Genomic DNA, 17,709 nt, shown 5'->3' with positions numbered 1-17,709 from the left:
AAGGTTGGGAATTTGTACGGGCACTGATAACCATGCAGTTGAGCACCCCACAATCCAATAATAATAATAATAATAATAATAATAATAATAAGAGGGCTTTTGGTGACAGTGCTTATGGCATCACACAAATTAAGGAGTGGTACAACCCGTTTTGAAATACAATGGCAGCACCACTAGGAAAAATGTGTGGAGTCCCGAGGGAACTGCTTTGAGGGTGATAAGGTATCCAGCACTCCAGATAAGTAGTTTTCTTCCCTGGCCAGAGGTCGGATACTTTTCTGACAGACCTCGTATGTCTGATGGAATTGGACTGATCATGTTCCAGTTTAACTGGAATCTACTGTAATGCATTGCTTAACTTACACTGAAATTTCAGAACTTCTGTAACACCTACCGTATTTACTCGAATCTAAGCCGCACCTGCAAAATGAGACTTGAAATAAAGGGAAAAAAAATCCCGAATCTAAGCCGCATCTGAAATTTGAGACTCGAACTTCAAGGGGAGAGAAAAGTTTTAGGCTGCACCTCCAAATCGAAACAAAGTTGGTCCATTGTAATATGATACACAATTTAGGTCGAATGAATGACGATACAGTTACAGTAGTTTGGTTCGAGTCGTAAGCTTAGCAGTTAAGCTTTACCAGGTAGCCATTGCTATGCGTCAGACACTCCGTCCGTATTTATACGGGTACCCTTCCTTTTTCACGTGCGTCGTCTGGTTTGAATCGATTGCTTATTTTGCTTTGATCTGATAAGTGCCGTTCTCTTTGTTATAGGTGTTTACGTCACTCAAAGCTGAAAATGTGTTACTGTACTGTGTCATGCATTGTTTGTCGCATTCTGATAGTGCGTGTGCGTGTTTACAGCCTGTTGCCGCTCGCGGCATGGCTTGCTTTTGTGCGCGCTACCGCCACTTTTTAAAGGAATCGTCTCGTTAGCGAAACAATGACAAGAGACTGCTATTTGCTGTTACTTACACTGCTGCTTTCTTTGATAATGATCAAGAACCAAATAATAGACTGCGTATGATAGAACATGTTCTGAACGAGAGTTAGGCGAAAATTTTTCTCCGTTTGAAAATCTTTGCGGCCGCTTCTTTAGTACATCAAATTCTGCACAGACATTAGAGTCATCTTAGATTTAAAAATCTAGTCAGTTGCCGTGCTTCGTTTCTGACTGTATCACTATTAGGCATAAGAATAATACGAATATAAACATGACACGATACGTATATTCTTCCGCGTTTGCCGTTGTCTCAATCTAGTTTCGTAGTTTATTAGGCAGACAGGATTTAAATGAGATAGCAGCAAACAGGAAAGAATACATGACAAAATGTTTACATTCGTATTATTCTTATGGTGAAGAGAATACTGCATGTGATTCAGATTTCATCAGGTTCCTATTAGCAACCATCTCTTCTCACAGGCATGAAAAAATTCAGAACGTAGAGTTGGCCATATTGACAAACATCCCAAACAGTCTTGCCAGTCGGATTTTCGTAGTACATTGAAATTCTGCTACATTCGAAGATGAACAATACGGAATTTGTATTTACTTCATTGGATAATGTATGAAAATGCAGTGGTCGAAACTTGGGGCGGAGAAAAAAAAGCTCGTCTTCCACCCTTTTTTTAAATTTATTTACTGACGCAGAGGTTTTGGCGCCAGTATTTATCTTTGTGCCTACAAAGCATGCCAGTGTAGCGCTACATATATTCGACGGCAGAAGTTAGTTGTGGCGGCATCTACCAACATTTTTCAGAACTTCTGCTTGCTTTGCACTCGATTCTAAGCCGTAGGCAGTTTTTTGGATTACAAAAACCGGAAAAAAAGTGAGGCTTAGATTCGAGTAAATACGGTATGTGACCTACTTCCATTGGAGAGGAAGACTATTGAAGCCTGTGGGCCTCTTGTGATGTTGGGAGAGCTGAGGCTGGAGTGATGTATTTCATACCCCTCATGCTGTGAAAAGTATTCCAGTCAGTGGTAATGGAGACAATGAAATCAACATTGTCAGATACATATTGACTGCGTGTTACACTTGGGACAGGCTCTTCAGGGTGGTAGACAGTTGACAACTCCAGCTGTTGACCTTTTCTTCATAATAACTCACTGAACAACTGCAAATAAGTGCTTAGTTAATAAACATAAAGTAACTCCCCAATATAAACATGAGCTCAGTGAAGTTATTTTGTCTACTCACAAGGGAGAACTAGACAAGAAATGCTGGGAAGGTATAGTCTGTCTGCAAAATGAAGAGTGCTCAGTGCTCATGGTGGGAGAAGTTACCTTTTCTGGAAGAATGCTACGATGTCATGTAGGATGACAAAGAATCAATTTCCCCTCTAGCAGTGTAGTGTAGATCATTGTGGAGAGATTTATGGAGAGTCTAACCAGATGTGCTTATTGCATTAGTATTATTAGCAGCACATACCTGCATTTCATGTAGTTTTAATGCACCCTGTGGAAAATAAACATCCCCAGGCATGTCTCTGCACTGCATAGCCAGTGATTCATAAGTTGTGCTGCGAAGGATTGCTGTACTGTAGGTGCTTCTTGTAACATATTGGGGTAGGTAGTTTAGTGCCCTGCGTGTTATACGAGATTGCTTGCTGTGTTAAAATATAATTCTCAGGTTGCAATACAGAACACTTTATTAATCGCAAAAGTTCACAATGACTTTTTCCTGAAAACAGCAACTAAAAGATCATCCATGATCACTTCAAAGTAACAAACAAATAACTAGCTGGTATGACACTATATCCACGAGAAGTGTGTCTCCCCTTGTGGATGTACAGCGGTGTCCATGAGGAACTGGACTGCAAGGAGTAGTGTAGCAGCATGATGATGGTGCAAAGCTTGTCTCAGTGAGCTCTGTTAGGTGGACTATGAGGATAAACAGTTCCTGGCCTGGAACTGTGGGAGCAGCTGAAATGACCTGCTTGGATGCTGTGCTTTTCCTTATGTACCCAGATGGCCAATATACAACAGATAGAATAGGGAATCACCTGCTTGTTCCTCAGTTTGCAGATCTATGAAGGAGGGATGTGCTTAACCATAATCCGATGACCTACCATCCCTCAAGTTTCTATTCTCCACCCCCACCACTTCCACCCTTTTACACAACTAGAAGACAATTTATCCTGTAATACAGCTCTGCTGCACTTGGATGTGGTACACACATTTAATATTTGTTCTTAACTCACTCCATTTAACTACAAACATTAATTTTATATCATTAAATTACTGTTTCTAATAATGAGTGATTTTTCCATCCCTTGCAATGGAGAACTATTAGTCAATGAGAGAGAAAAAAAAATAGGACTTTTTTGTAGGAAATTTCATGTAGATTAATTTTATACTGGGAAAAATTTTCATTACAAGCTGTGGGTTCTGTATTATTCAAGAGAAACATAAAACAAGTTACCTTCAAACTGCCCCCCATCCCCATGTTCATGCCCCACTGGTGGGGATGTTTAGTATATTGTTCATGACACTCCCTCCTACCACTTTACGTAAATTTGCAACTGCACAATATTCTACTCCTCTTTGACCCCTTTTGGTCTTATAAACAGCAATAAATAAACCAACAGTTATATTTTCCATCTCTGATTTATTCCAGAGACACCTGGTTTCTGTATTCCATTATTCCATCATCAGGCCCTCTGTGGTAACATAGCAGCTGCTAAACATTCATTAACAACCTGAGTGCAACTTATGTGCTCTGGTTGTTTGAGTCTATAGCCATGTTACATATGCTGGTGCAGGTACTGGTTCACTTTTGCATATTTTGCGTAGCTATATAAGCTGAGCCACTATGTTACGGTAGAGAGCCTGATGATGGCATAATAGAATGCTGAAACCAGTTGCCTCTGGAATAAATCAGTGGTGAAAATGCAGCTGTTGGTTTATTTATTGCTAGTTATGTACATATCAGCTGTCATCTTATAATCCCTTCTAGTAAGGATGGATAAAATTAAATCTGTTGGTCTTCATTGACTGAGCTAATACTGAGTCCAATCTGTACAGCAACTGATAGATGTTTTTGTGCTCTTCAGTCCGAAGAGTGGTTTGAAGCAGTTCTCCATGCTACTCAACCCTGTGCAAGACTCTTCATCTCTGAATAAGCCTCACCAATGTTCTCTGTAAGCTGTTGGAACGTATGGTGTGTCTGCTGTTTGGTTGGGTCCCGGAGTCACGTGGCCTGCTGCCTCCATGTCAGGGCAGTTTCCTCCAGGGGCTGCTCTACCACTGATAATCTTTTATACCTTGAGTCTGCCATCCGAACAGCCTTTTCCAGATGTCAACACCTGGTTGCCGTGTTTTTTTATGTACGTAAAGCGTACGACATGACCTGGCGGCATCATATCCTTGCCACATTGTATGAGTGGGGTCTTCGAGGCCCGCTCCCAATTTTTATCCAAAACTTCCTGTCGTTCCGTACTTTCCGTGTCCAAGTTGGTGCCTCCCATAGTTCCCCCCGTATTTGGGAGAATGGTGTTCCGCATGGTTCCATATTGAGTGTATCTCTATTTTTAGTGGCCATCAATGGCCCAGCAGCAGCTATAGGGTCTTCGGTCTCCCCTTCTCTGTATGCGAATGACGTCTGCATTTCGTATTGCTCCTCCAGTACTGGTGTTGTTGAGCAGCACCTACAGGGAGCCATTTATAAGGTGCAGTCATGGTCTCTAGCCCACGACTTCAAGTTTTCAGCCGCAAAGTCATGTGTAATGTGCTTCTGTCAGCATCGCACCGTTCATCCAGAACCTGAACTTTATCTTAATGATGATCCACTCACTGTAGTGGAGATGTATTGATTCTTAGGACTGGTTTTCGATGCCCGATTGACTTGGCTGCCTCACCTTCATCAGCTTAAGTGGGAGTGCTGGCAGCACCTCAATGCTCTCTGCTGCCTGAGCAACACCATTTGGGGTGCAGATTGCTATATGCTGCTGCAGCTCTACAGAGCCCTTGTTCAATCCCACCCTGACTATGGGAGTCTGGTTTATGGTTTGGTGGTGCCCTCAGTGTTGTGTTTCTTCTACCCAGTGTACCACTGTGGCGTTCGCCTAGCGATGGGAGCTTTTAGAATGAGTCCAGTGACCAGTGTCCTGGTGGAGGCCGGAGTCCCTACATTGCGGGTCCGATGTGCACAACTGCTCTCCAGATATGTTGCACACATTCGTAGTTTTCCTGAGCATCTGAATTACTGTCTCCTTTTCCCACCCGCGGCATTTCATCTCCCGCATAGGCAGCCCAGGTCAGGGCTCACATTTGCGGTTCGTGTGTGTTCCCTTCTCTCCGAACTGGAGTCCTTCTCTTTACCACCTCTGCTTGAGGTCCATTTATGCACACCTCCATGGTGTACACCTTGGCTGAAGCTTCATCTGGACCTTTTGCATTGCCCTAAGGACTCCGTTAACCTCGCTGCTCTCCACTGTCACTTCCTCTCAATTCTTGACGTGCTCTGAAGTTGCTTATACTGACGGCTTGATGGCCGATCATAATGTTGGCCTCGCCTCTGTCCACAGAGGCCATATTGAACAGCGTTACTTACCCGCTGGTTGCAGTGTATTCACTGCAGAGCTGTTGGCCATATCTTGTGCACTTCAGTACATCCGTTCCTGTTCTGCTGAGTCGTTTCTTCTCTGTTCTGACTCCCTGGAATGGTCCAGTTGTTCAGTGGTGTTTCTGTGAACCCCAGGACACGTCGGAATCTTAGGCAATGAACTTGCTGACAGGCTGGTCAAACAGGCTACGTGGGAATCGCTCCTGGAGATGGTCGAGCGATCGAAAGCACATTTTTGATGGATGATTTTGATGCTTAACGATTTTTAATTCTTTGATACCAGTGTAAAGAGCTGACATTGATAGAAGCATGCTGATAACATTTAATTTGCATAATTATAGTTTGATAATTGTCATCTGTACTGTTTTCTTCAGTGCTGTTACTTTAAATATTGTTACAGGTGCTCTAGTGCAGGTTCTAAGAGGGCATAAGGATGAGGTATTTGTGTTGGAAGCTCATCCATTTGAAGCTAACATATTGCTAAGTGCGGGACATGATGGGCAGCTTATTATTTGGGATATAATAGCTGGGACACAAGTGATATCATTCCAGAATGCCATCGAAGGTCAAGGGCATGGAGCTCTGTTTGATGCAAAGTGGTCACCAGATGGAACAATGTTGGCCGCTTCAGATTCTCACGGCCACCTTCTCGTGTATGGGTTTGGACGTGGCAGTGACAGATTTCATAAGGTGAGTGAGAATGCATCAACATCAGAAAAGAGTTATTGGAGAGAAATGCTCCATTTTACATGTGGTAACATGTGAAAGGAAAAAATGTAAATTTAAGTCTGTTTCTGTGTGCATTGTGTGTGCTTTGGGGAAGGGGGAGTGAATGTGGTTGATTTGACAAATACAGTAAAGAGGCTAATGCTTGGTGACCATAGGGAAATTACAGTGGAATGCAATAGCAGTAAGTCTGATGTCAGACCACCATCTTACTTTATATATGAAATAAAATTGAACTCCAAGAATGACTCTTTGACTGCACTGGAATCTGCACTGTTTCAAAACTTTCTAACACTATAAAGCTGAGTGCCTGGTAGGGATTCAGACCCAGAACCTCAACTTTCATGGACAATGCTCTTAGGGACTGATCTACTCAGGCACAATTCATGACCCACTGTCACAGCTTCATTTACACCACCACCTTTCTCCTATCTTTCAAAACTGTGAAGATGGCAGGTAGTGCACCGTGCCTGGATAGCTTGGCCCACAAGAGCTTGTGTGTGAAGGTGAGATTGTGGGTTTGTGTCTTTAGTCTACCACACAGCTTTAATCTACCTGGAAGTTTGAGAGCTCATTTTGGTTGAAGTCTCCAAGCAGTATGTTTTCTAAAATGTGAAGCTCTCTGATTGCAGTTTGTGATCTTTCCCACATTCATGTCCTTTTTGTAGTAGTAAATCAAAAGACCTGTCAGTCAACAGTCACCCGCTTTACAGCAATTAAGTCTATCATGTTCGTTCGTACGTATGTCTTTTTCTGTGGCTCTACAACATTCACATCGTAGTAATTCTGATTTGTCTACATACATCCATACTTTGACTACAACAGCATGGTGCCAGTGCATGTCTTTCTCCTCAAACTACTTTACCGCACTATCACATAATCCTCTATATTCAGGTACATTCTTTGCAAGTCTCATAATGATGCTTGATGACAATGATGATGGTAAATTGTTAGATATCATCTTCATAGAGGGCACCACAGCCATATATTTATTAAATGATTTCCAAATATTTCTGTGTAGTTTGCATATATTAAGACTTCTTCATTCCACAGATATCTTACATATCACAAAGAACAATAAAATTTGTAAAGTAAAATGAACGGAAACATGTTGTGTGAATGCACTGCCATGATGGTACTAGTTGTGAAACAAAGTAGTCGTCTAAACAAATACAGCCTAAGTGGAAAAATGCCACATTCATTAAATAAACTGTGAGAGTAGTGTTACCAATTATTGGTGTGGCTTAAATCCCGTTCGGTCTCTTGGTGTAAATGTAATGTATTTCCCAAACGAATGCTATAGTTCTGCACACATAAGAAGGCAGGTGGTGGGGTAATGCACAGCGTCAACTAACACTTCAGCCAATAGCGCCATTATGCCATGCCCTACAGTAGCGTGTGGTCTGAGATATGCTTAAAACTGTATAACATTGATTTTAATGTTAGTTTAGCTATAATGAGGGTACTTAACCACTTCAGTGTTCATTATGGGTTGCATACAGTTTCTTAAGCATATAAATATTTTTAGGGAGGGTCAGAAGCAGAAGCAGAAACAGTGGCCCAGTGTGGTACTTGTCCCAGCATTGTAGGCTACCAGGGTAGGCAATGGCTGCAGTGTGGTGGTCAACACCAAATGTCTCCACACGTATACCAGTAACCTTTCCCAGGCTTTCCGCTCTCACAGCTGCTTCACAGATCTCGTACACAAAGTAATCTCCTGGGTTGTCTGTCTAGTAGTATAATAATAATAATAATAATAATAATAATAATAATAATAACAACCCAGGCCTCAAATCCCTCGAAGCAGTTCTCTACTTAGACTAAAAATTTCTTGAAACAGTTCCTGAAATGAGATTTTCAGTCCCTGATATTCTTCTCGCACTACCCAATGTTTTCTTCTGTAGCCTGCCTAACCTCCACAACATTCTTGGCAAATCACGTGATTTTACCAGACAATTATTCTTACCCTAAGGTTCCAGTCATTTCGTTCATTCCTTCTGTAAAACATGTCCCATGCACATGTCCACTAGGAGTTACTCCAGCTCCACCACAAGTAAATCCTGCAAAATCACAGATACTGTAATTTGAGAAATCCTCATGTTTTTTACTAACTGATTCATGTTCACTGTGCAGGTTTTTATACACTTGTCAGATGCATAAATGCTCACAGAAGAACTTTTTGCGTTGAGGGCACCCAGTACCCACTCGCTGAGCATGCTCTATGTTATCACTTATGAGACCAAATTGCTCTCTCTCTGTCCCTCTCTCATTCAAGAGAAGTGTGGTGCAAGGTTGATTTAACATTTCTAAGCTCTTGAAAATCTTTTTATTTAGTATTACATCAACACTTTCTAAAGAAGAAAAAGATACATCATTACTATAGGAAATCTAATAAAGTTTGTGAATGGATTACAATGCAGCATTCAGCACAATATTTTGGATAGCAATAAATTCATGGGCACTCAAATATTCTCATTAATGGCTTCACAGATAGTATAAGTTGAAATCTCACAGTTGATGTAGTGCAGTTGTCTGTGAAGAAAATACATCTGACAAAATATCTTTTAATTTTGTGCTTCCTAGTGATATAATTATTTTTTATAATTTTTATAGTCTAATAAATAGACATTTTTTTTAACAATGATGTTTTGTTTCTTACTCTTGCAGTTGCCAAAGGAAATGTTTTTCCACACAGATTATCGGCCTCTTATTAGAGATGATAATCATCACGTGTTAGATGAGCAAACTCAGATAGCACCACATTTGATGCCACCTCCGTTCCTTGTAGATATTGATGGAAACCCTTATCCACCTTTTCTGCAGCGTCTTGTACCTGGTCGAGAGAACTGTCAAGGAGAACAACTCATTCCAAATGTTGCCTGGCTTGCTGGAGGTAATTAAGTAATTTTAGTCAGTGTTACATGTAATTTAAGGCTGCACATGAAAAGTAAGATTAAATTTATATGTAAAATTTCAAATCCACAATTAAAAAACAGTTTACCTATGTTTAAAGGCAATTGATAAAACTGTATTATGGAACAGCAAAGGTAGTGGTTGGAGGGCAAGTATAGGAGGTACTCCATCCCAACTTTCCTTGTTGCTTCACACACTCATGTTTGCACTGTACGCATCAGTCATCAGCAGTTGGAAGCCTTCAGCATGAAGATCCACATGTGTTGAGTCGAACCTATAGTCCAGGTAGCGTAAGAAGATTCCTGACAGTTGCAGTGGGCTGGGCATGACCACTTCGTGCGCCTACCTCAACTGATCACATATTGCACTTTTGTAAATGTCCCTATGGTAATGCATGTGTTATCACAGCTCTATGGAAGATTATTGTTTCACCAGCAGTCATTTGTGCATCACAGATGCAAGCTGTCAACAGCACTCCCAGCTCTCAGGGATCATCTTATGCTGACTTGACTGTAGCAAACTATATCATTCAACAGTGCTGTCAGACACATGTTGCACAATTTATTACAAGATGTTCTCCTGAAAATGACATAACTGAAATTGGCAGATACATTCTGATTATGATTTTATAGCCAAAGGAAAGAATGAGTCCTAACCTCTTAAGTATGGCTGCCAGACCACGTCAAGGAAATGTTTGAAAATACTCTACTGAAAATTTAGCCATCGATCCAGTCTTGAGACTTTCCATGTTAATGTATTCTCGTGTGATATATATAGTAAACAACAAAATACACTATCGTTACTCATCTGCTAGAATACAAACCAATTTCAGTTTTTATTACACGAAAATAGAAGCATCCTGTAGCTTTACGGGTTAGTTTTAATATTGGTACAAAGCTGAAAATGCAAGTCTTTTGTTATGCACGAGTAACATTGAGAAACATCCCAGCACAATCAGTGGCAGCTTTTGTGCGTCATATCAATAATTTTTGGGAGGGGAGAGGTAAGGGAAAATGACAGGGAAGGAAGCTGGAGAGGGGAGGAGAGGAGGGGGGGGGGCAGGGAGGGGTCAGCTTGTGTTAATGTCATTGTGAATGGCAAAATAGGCCGGGGGTTTAATGACAAATAGTTCTAGGTACACTCATTACTTGTCATTGTCCGTTACAGCTCTGCCTTTTTTTAAAATTGGTACTGAATTGGTACATCTGTGTGTGTAGTAGAGCAGGATTAGAGTTTGGTTTGTGAAGATAATTTTTTCTTATAGGGTGAGGGGCAGCTTGTACTTACCCCATCCTCCCCCTGGGTAAATTCATGTTTAAAGTTGCAAAGAAACTTGTAAATCTTTTGTATGACTCAGTTTGTGTGGCTTGTGTGTTGTATAACAAAATCATGTTAACTCACAGTCAAGAATAGCAATCCTACATGACAAAAATCCCAACTCTCTTCAAAAATATACTATATGTGCACCTTGGGATGTAACATTGGCTTCTAGGCCAGCAGTTGGCATTGCTGCTACTGCCAGAACAATTGACATTGGCTCTCTTACCACACTAACACTTACTGCCACATACTAACAATGAGATGGCTGATGTTGGCTGTAAGGACTCAGCTACTCACATTGCACATGTGCACAGAGCACTTCCCTCTTCCTGTTTCCTTCACTCTTCTGCCAGTGGACATCCCATGACATGATCACAGTACAATACTCGTGCAGAAAAGGCGTAAGTTACTGTTGCATAGAAACAAGAGTTGCAGAACCATTCCAGGGCAGTGTGAATGAAGTGCTGTGATCCCACAGTAAATGTTGTTTGCGATGTATGTCTCTTCAGAAGTCATTTCTGTGTTTAGTGTTGTCTGGATGGCACCAGTTGCAGAAATTATATTGTGGCAAAAGTGTGCACTTAGTCACAGATGGAGCCAGACTGGCCAAGGCTTTTCATTCTCAGGGGAGACGAGGTGTGGGAGAACTAACAATTCCCTGCCAGCTGCCAGTTTCACTGCTCCCTGTAGTAGCTACACTGAGCATCTCTGTACCCTTAATTGGTTTATTGTCCATGTAATTTTCAGATTGTATCTAGCATTTTAGTGTTTGCATTTGTGTGATTAAGAGTTACGACGAGTGTGAAAATAAACAAAACCCATAAGTTGTCAAGTCCGTTCAGTGATTAGATTTCTAATTTCAAGATGACGTAAAGTGATATTGCTTAGGATGTGAATGTTGCACACTGAACAAAAGAGGCAGTGGTATAATTAGTAGTTAAACCGTACATGATCATGGGAGAAGCAACAAACTTAACTTTTAAGCTTATAATGATCCAGAATGAGTGAACAGGAATTAGAGAGGCAGTCTTCCCTTCATGTTTAGTCATATTCCCATAGGATTTGCAGGAGTCTTTTGCTGAGATACACTGATGCACCAAAACATTATAACCATCTTCCAAACAACGTGTCGGTCCTCCTTTGGAATGCAATACAATAATGATTTTGTGTGGCATGGATTTGACGATTCCTCAGTAGGTTTCCACAGGTATGTGGTATCTGATGTGTATGCAGTAGCAATAAGTTATGGACTGGTGGATTGAGACTACTGAGCTGCCATTTGATAGCATCCAAGATGTGTTCTGTTGGATTTGAATCGAGCATATTATGTGGCAAAGACAGCGTGAGGTGTTTTTTTCCCCCCTTCAGACTACTTTAGCATGAGTTTGGCCTTGTGACATCTACAGCTACCCTGCTGGAAGATGCCATCATCATCGCTGAAGACATCAAGCATGAAGGAGTGCAGGTGCTCTGCAATAATGTTTATATAGTCCACAGTTGTCACTTATACCATAGGTCTCATAGAAGCACAGGTGAATGTCTTCCATAGCATAATAATGTCTCCACTTGCATGTGTCCTTGGCACGGTGCACATTTTGAGCAACTGTTCATCTGTATGACGGCATATTCCCCAATATGCACTGAGCGGTGTGCTTTGTAACACTTGGGCTTGCTCCAGCCCTATAATATCATCAGATCTGCCAGAGTGTGCTGCATATCCTGGTATGTGGAGCAAGCCTCCGACCACCCCCTTCTGTGATGAGGCAAATGTCCAACACTTTGTCACCTACTTGTTGTTTCACTATACTTTAGCTAGTTTCCATAAATGTTTCCATAGATGTTTGCGATAGTACACACTACCAGTTGACCAGCTTCACCATTTCAGAGAAGCTTGTTCCAAGACACAGGACCATAAGAATCTGCTTTTCGTTTTGATCATGGTCAGAGATGATCCACTGCTCTATCCTTCTCTGCACAAACACATACTCTATAATTGCTTTGATGTCAAGTGGATATTAAGTGCAGAGGAAAATTGTGGCACATGGTGTATTGAACTAAAGCATGTGCTTTTGATGAATTTTGAGGAACCTGGGACAACTATGTCTTCAAACTTGTATTGTTAAACACTTACAAATAACAGTGAGCCATTCAAAGCTAATGGCAAGCAAGTTGTGAATCACTCTTCTTTGCAATAATATGCATTTCTGCCATGGCAACTAATGCTTTTAAAAAATTCATAATTTATTTTCTCGGTCTTTTGCTTTGTATCTCTAATCACATACCCATTAACTGCAATCCTCTTAGTGAACTTTAAGACTACTTTTATATCTCAACAGTTTAAGGATCCTAAAGACTTAAAAATTCAGTACATAACTGAGATGCAGGATTTTGTTCAGAGGTTGTGAAATAGCTTGTTTCATAATTTTGTAAATCTTTAAAAGAGATTGGATATTATAAAGCAAAATGATGTTAACATGTAAGAATATAGGACACACAATTATTTATTCATGATCATAATGAGTCAGCACCTAGTTTTGAAATGTCTTTTGTGAACAGTCATTAGTCTGACTCTCAAGTCATTAGTTAAACTACAGCATGTGAAATTTTTGTTGGAGGCCAACCGCTGGGGCCGAGCGGATCTAGGCACTTCAGTCCAGAACCGCACTGCTGCTATGGTCACAGGTTCAAATCCTGCCTGGGGCATGGATGTGTGTGATGCCCTTAGGTTAGTTAGGTTTAAGTAGTTTTAAGTTTTAGGGGACTGATGACCTCCGATGTTAAGTCCCATAGTGCTTAGAGCCATACATGTTCCACTAGAATAGATTATGCTATAATCAACAAAGATGTTATAGATAAGGTAAATTACAGTCACTTAGATTTTCTTTATTCTGACCACTTCTGTCAGGTAAATTGTGCTACAGAAACAAATGCTGAATACCTCAAATATTAATGCTCTTAAAGACAAACTAGTGAATGAGAAATGGGATTCTGTGTACCAGGTAAAAGGGTTGGATGAGAAATGGAATGAATTCTACTCAACCCTATTGCATCCAGAAGGTAGTTAAAACTGTCAATATGGAAGTAACCCTAGACTAAAACTCCCAACGAATCTGATTAGGCTCAGGCAGCAAGTACATGATCTAAACCAGCTTTATAAAGCTACTACTATGTAGGTTTTCAAGGAAAAATACAATAGGCCCAAGCAAACTTTTAAAACTGAAATTGTCACTCTAAGGAAGCAGATTAACAGCAAAACAGTAGAACAGTCTGACAACATAAGCAAAGCATCTTGGAAGCTGATTGACAAATACCGAAAAGGTCCCAACAAGATGAACATGGAACCACTCAGCATAAGACATGATGGTAACATTATAAAAAACCCAGATTCTACGTGTAATATTTTTAATAACTACTACATTTCTGGTGAACAATCAACACATATTACAGATTCACAGATAGAGCCAATGCCATCTCACCCAGTGTACCGAATTTGAATTTGTGGAAGTGAATGAGCAGGAGGTTCACAGGGCAATATACATGCTAAAGAAAAAAATTTCATCTGGATGGGATGGCATATCCAGTGCTATTACTAAAGCATGCTTAAAAGAAATTTCTAAACCTCTTACTCACCTGATTAATTGCAGCATTAGAGAAAACATGTATCCAACGGTTCTAAAAATGTGTGTAGTGAAACCAGTGTATAAAAAGGGAGGTAAGGAAGAAGTCTCCAACTATAGACAAATGTCATTAATTCCCACTTTTAGTAAGATATTCGAAAGCATTATCCTTTCTCAACTAAGTGCCATTTTCACAAAACATAAACTGCTTGTAGATTCGCAGCATGGCTTCAGAAAAGAGCTAAGTACAACCACAGCAGTTACACAGTTCATCCATGAAGTTTACTGTCTGTTGGACCAGAAGATGCAGACTGCAGGTATATCTTTGGACCTGACAAGAGCATTTGATACGGTAAACCATAGGGTACTTCTTAAAAAGCTAAAATCTTATAGTATTGGGGATCAAGCCATGAATCTTCTAACCACGTAGCTGTTGAATCACAAGCAAAGCACTAAATTGTCATACAAACTAGATAATAAAATAATGAACACCCAGTCCACCAGTGAACCAGTATTACGAGGTGTACCACAGGGCTCAATCCTTGGACCCTTTCTCTTCCTTATATATATTAACGACATTGCACAACCCATTAACTCCCATATTGTAAGCTATGCAGATGACACGTCTATCTTATTCTACGGGAGCGAATCTAAAGAACTAGAATCTCTTGCTACTAGTGGTGTAACAGAAGTAACAAAATACTTCAATGATCAGGGACTCAAGGTGAATGTCACCAAATCTCAACTACTGACATTTAAAACAGGCAGTTCTCATCACAACAATATGAATAGTGTGTGTAATATCTCTGCAACAGAAAATGGTAACTGTAAATTCCTGGGTGTATATGTTGATGAAAATTTGCGGTGGACATACCACATTAATCTCGTATGCAGAAAAGTCAGTAGTGCCATATATCTCCTCAGCCAGCTCGCAAAGATAGTTCCTAGCCAAGCACTGAAATTGGTATATTATGGAACACTTTACCCCTTTCTCAATTACAGAATTGAACTATGGGGCTGTGCAGCTGATGTACATTTAAAAAGAATACTGCTACTACAGAAAAGAGCAATAAGACTTATACATGGGATGGGACATAGAGATTCACGTCGTGAAGTGTTTGTGCAGCACGAATATCTGACAATATATTCTCTGTACATCTTCAAAATAGTTGTATTTTTTATAAGTCAACCAACAGAAGCTATCAAGGGCAGTGATGTACACGATCACAACACTAGAACATAGTGTAACTATTTCCGTAACAGAACAACGTTATGACTGATAGAAGTCCATATATCAGTGGTTTGATTTGGTATAACAAGCTACCAAACTCTCTAAGAATGTACACAGGAAATGTTTTTAAAACAAAATTAAAATCTTTTCTAGTACAAAAATGTTTATATTCTTTCAATGAATTTTAAGATAGTGATTGTAACATGAGGCATTAGCATATCAGTTGTAATGTGATAAATCTAAAAAATAGACATAAGAAGCAACAGCTACAGAATATAGTGTATTTTATAAGTATAAATATAACCATAGTATTAAGTCTGACGTTTGCAAAAGCCATCATTACGATGGCTCCACGCAAAGAAAATGTAAATAGATTGAACCATTTTTGTTGAAGTTTGGGGAATGACTTTAAGACACTGCACTCTTACATTGCCTTTTAGTCTTGACACGTGTAAATGTTATTTAACAAATCTTAAGTATTCTGTCTTTGCTAGCGATCTTATGCAACTCAGTGGTTGACTAGCAAAAATTCCCATGGTTTAAAAAAAAAAAAAAGTTTTATTTTTAGAATTCTTTTGCAGTTGTTGTTGTTGTTCTTCTTTTTCTTAAATATAAAACTGGACTTGCAAGCTAAAAAATTTATCAGCATTCTGCAACCCTATCTGATGTAAGGTTTAAAACGTCGATTAATATACATGACTCTTATGTTTACTGGAAATTTATCTGCATCATTCTGTTCATCTGTACATCTTTTTAAATATCTTTATCTAATACTCTTCTAATGGCAAGGTCACTGAAAAAGGAACCCAGAACACAGGTGGAGAAAATGTCATTGAAAAGGAACCTTGAAACATAGATGGAGAAGTATAAGAGTAAGGTGTTAGTGTGATTTCTTGATGGATCCACACTTTTATTTGTCAGAATGGAGGAAAATGCTGAAAAGCCGAAACAAGATGACTAGACCAAGATTTTAGTGCAAGCCTTTCTGTTTATTTCTCAATTGAATTTGCTGCAAAACACCCTGCAAAAATAATAATATCAAAGTTCCTTGAATTTGAATGGGGTGGTTTTATCGTGTAATGATATACTGATTTCAGGACATCAAGAAGTTATTGAAGGTCTTCCAACCAGTGAACCACGTTCAAATATAGACCAAATGATTGCTGCTCTTGCAAATCGTCAATTGGGTTCTGATGGTTCTGCAGCAGCAGAAGCTGGTGAACAATCAAGGCCAAATTTAGCACCTAGAGCAGGTATGCTTGCAATTGTAATGGAAGATGTATGAAGGCTTAATCTTGCTTTTGATGCCCAGTTGGTACCAGAAAAGTTAAATTTATGGTATTCTGTGATTTTATAAGTCTGAAAATTCATTTCATTTCTGTCATTTTGTAGAAAAAAGTGGGGGTGAGTGTGGAAAAGGGGGGGGGGGGGGGGGGATGGACACCTGTTTTAAAAGCAATATAGTTTTTTCTAAATTTTTTATTTATTTTACCTTTAGATTCATTCTTCTTAGATGTGAAGAGAGGCTGTTCAATAACTTCTAGCTTGCACTATTGAGCCAATTAGTGTGGTTATTTAAATAAATGGAGTGCTTCTTGTGTCTACCAATTAGGCATTTATTTGGCAGGAACTTTTGGAGACAGCTCTGGTATTCACCTTACAGCCAGAGGGAATCTTTCAAAACCCTGCCCAAAACTGCCATTCTTTCCATGTGTTTTGCTATTCTGACTATTGCTATTATAGTCTCCAGGACTGTAGCAGATAGCTCTCAAATGGACCTTGACACTGCCACAGCAGTAAGTGCTTTAACTCCATCCTTCAGATCCATGTAGTGTGTCATATTGGGCCTTGGCTGGTTTCACCATCTTCTGCTGTGATATTTTTTTGTTTTCAGAGCATTAGCAGTGACTGCTGCCACTCCACTCATTCAGCCACCCTTACTGATGCTATTAGTTTGGTTTTCTGAATACTGACAGGAAAAAAGAGACCATTGATGGCTTGCCACTTCTCCTTTGTTTCATCTTCTCAGCTCCTCCTGCACTAGCTGAATTCACGTGGTCTTTCTTCTTGTCTTGCAGCTTGTCATGAGTGAGACAAGGGCCTCAGAAGGTCTTGCAGCCATACCAACATGTGAAATTTGGCCCACCACAGCAGGCACCTGTCACAAACTTGGCCCTCATGCAGCTTACTTGGCACATGTTTTCACATTGTCACAATATTTTTTGCAAGCTCTTCTTGAAGGTATTTTAATCGAAGTGACTTCATGTCAAATCCCACCAGAAGATTCTCCACCTCGATCTGAAAGTCCAAAAGCTTACTCAGCCCATAGACTT

At 40.0% G+C, this 17,709-nt stretch overlaps 1 protein-coding gene across 1 annotated transcript in view; it reads left to right on the top strand.

Moving 5' to 3' along the window:
- LOC124721327 (PH-interacting protein) overlaps positions 1-17,709 on the top strand; it is a 264,771-nt gene that overhangs the window by 161,300 nt on the left and 85,762 nt on the right. The window contains exons 13-15 of the mRNA XM_047246240.1: positions 5,970-6,259; positions 8,963-9,188; positions 16,474-16,629. Of these exons, the coding sequence (XP_047102196.1) occupies positions 5,970-6,259; positions 8,963-9,188; positions 16,474-16,629 (672 nt within the window). The remainder of the gene's footprint in view (positions 1-5,969; positions 6,260-8,962; positions 9,189-16,473; positions 16,630-17,709) is intronic.

This window comes from Schistocerca piceifrons, chromosome X, assembly GCF_021461385.2.
Source record: "Schistocerca piceifrons isolate TAMUIC-IGC-003096 chromosome X, iqSchPice1.1, whole genome shotgun sequence".
NCBI lineage: Eukaryota > Metazoa > Arthropoda > Insecta > Orthoptera > Acrididae > Schistocerca > Schistocerca piceifrons.
Note: the sequence above shows the minus strand (reverse complement) of the source record. Positions and strands in the feature narration are given on the sequence as shown.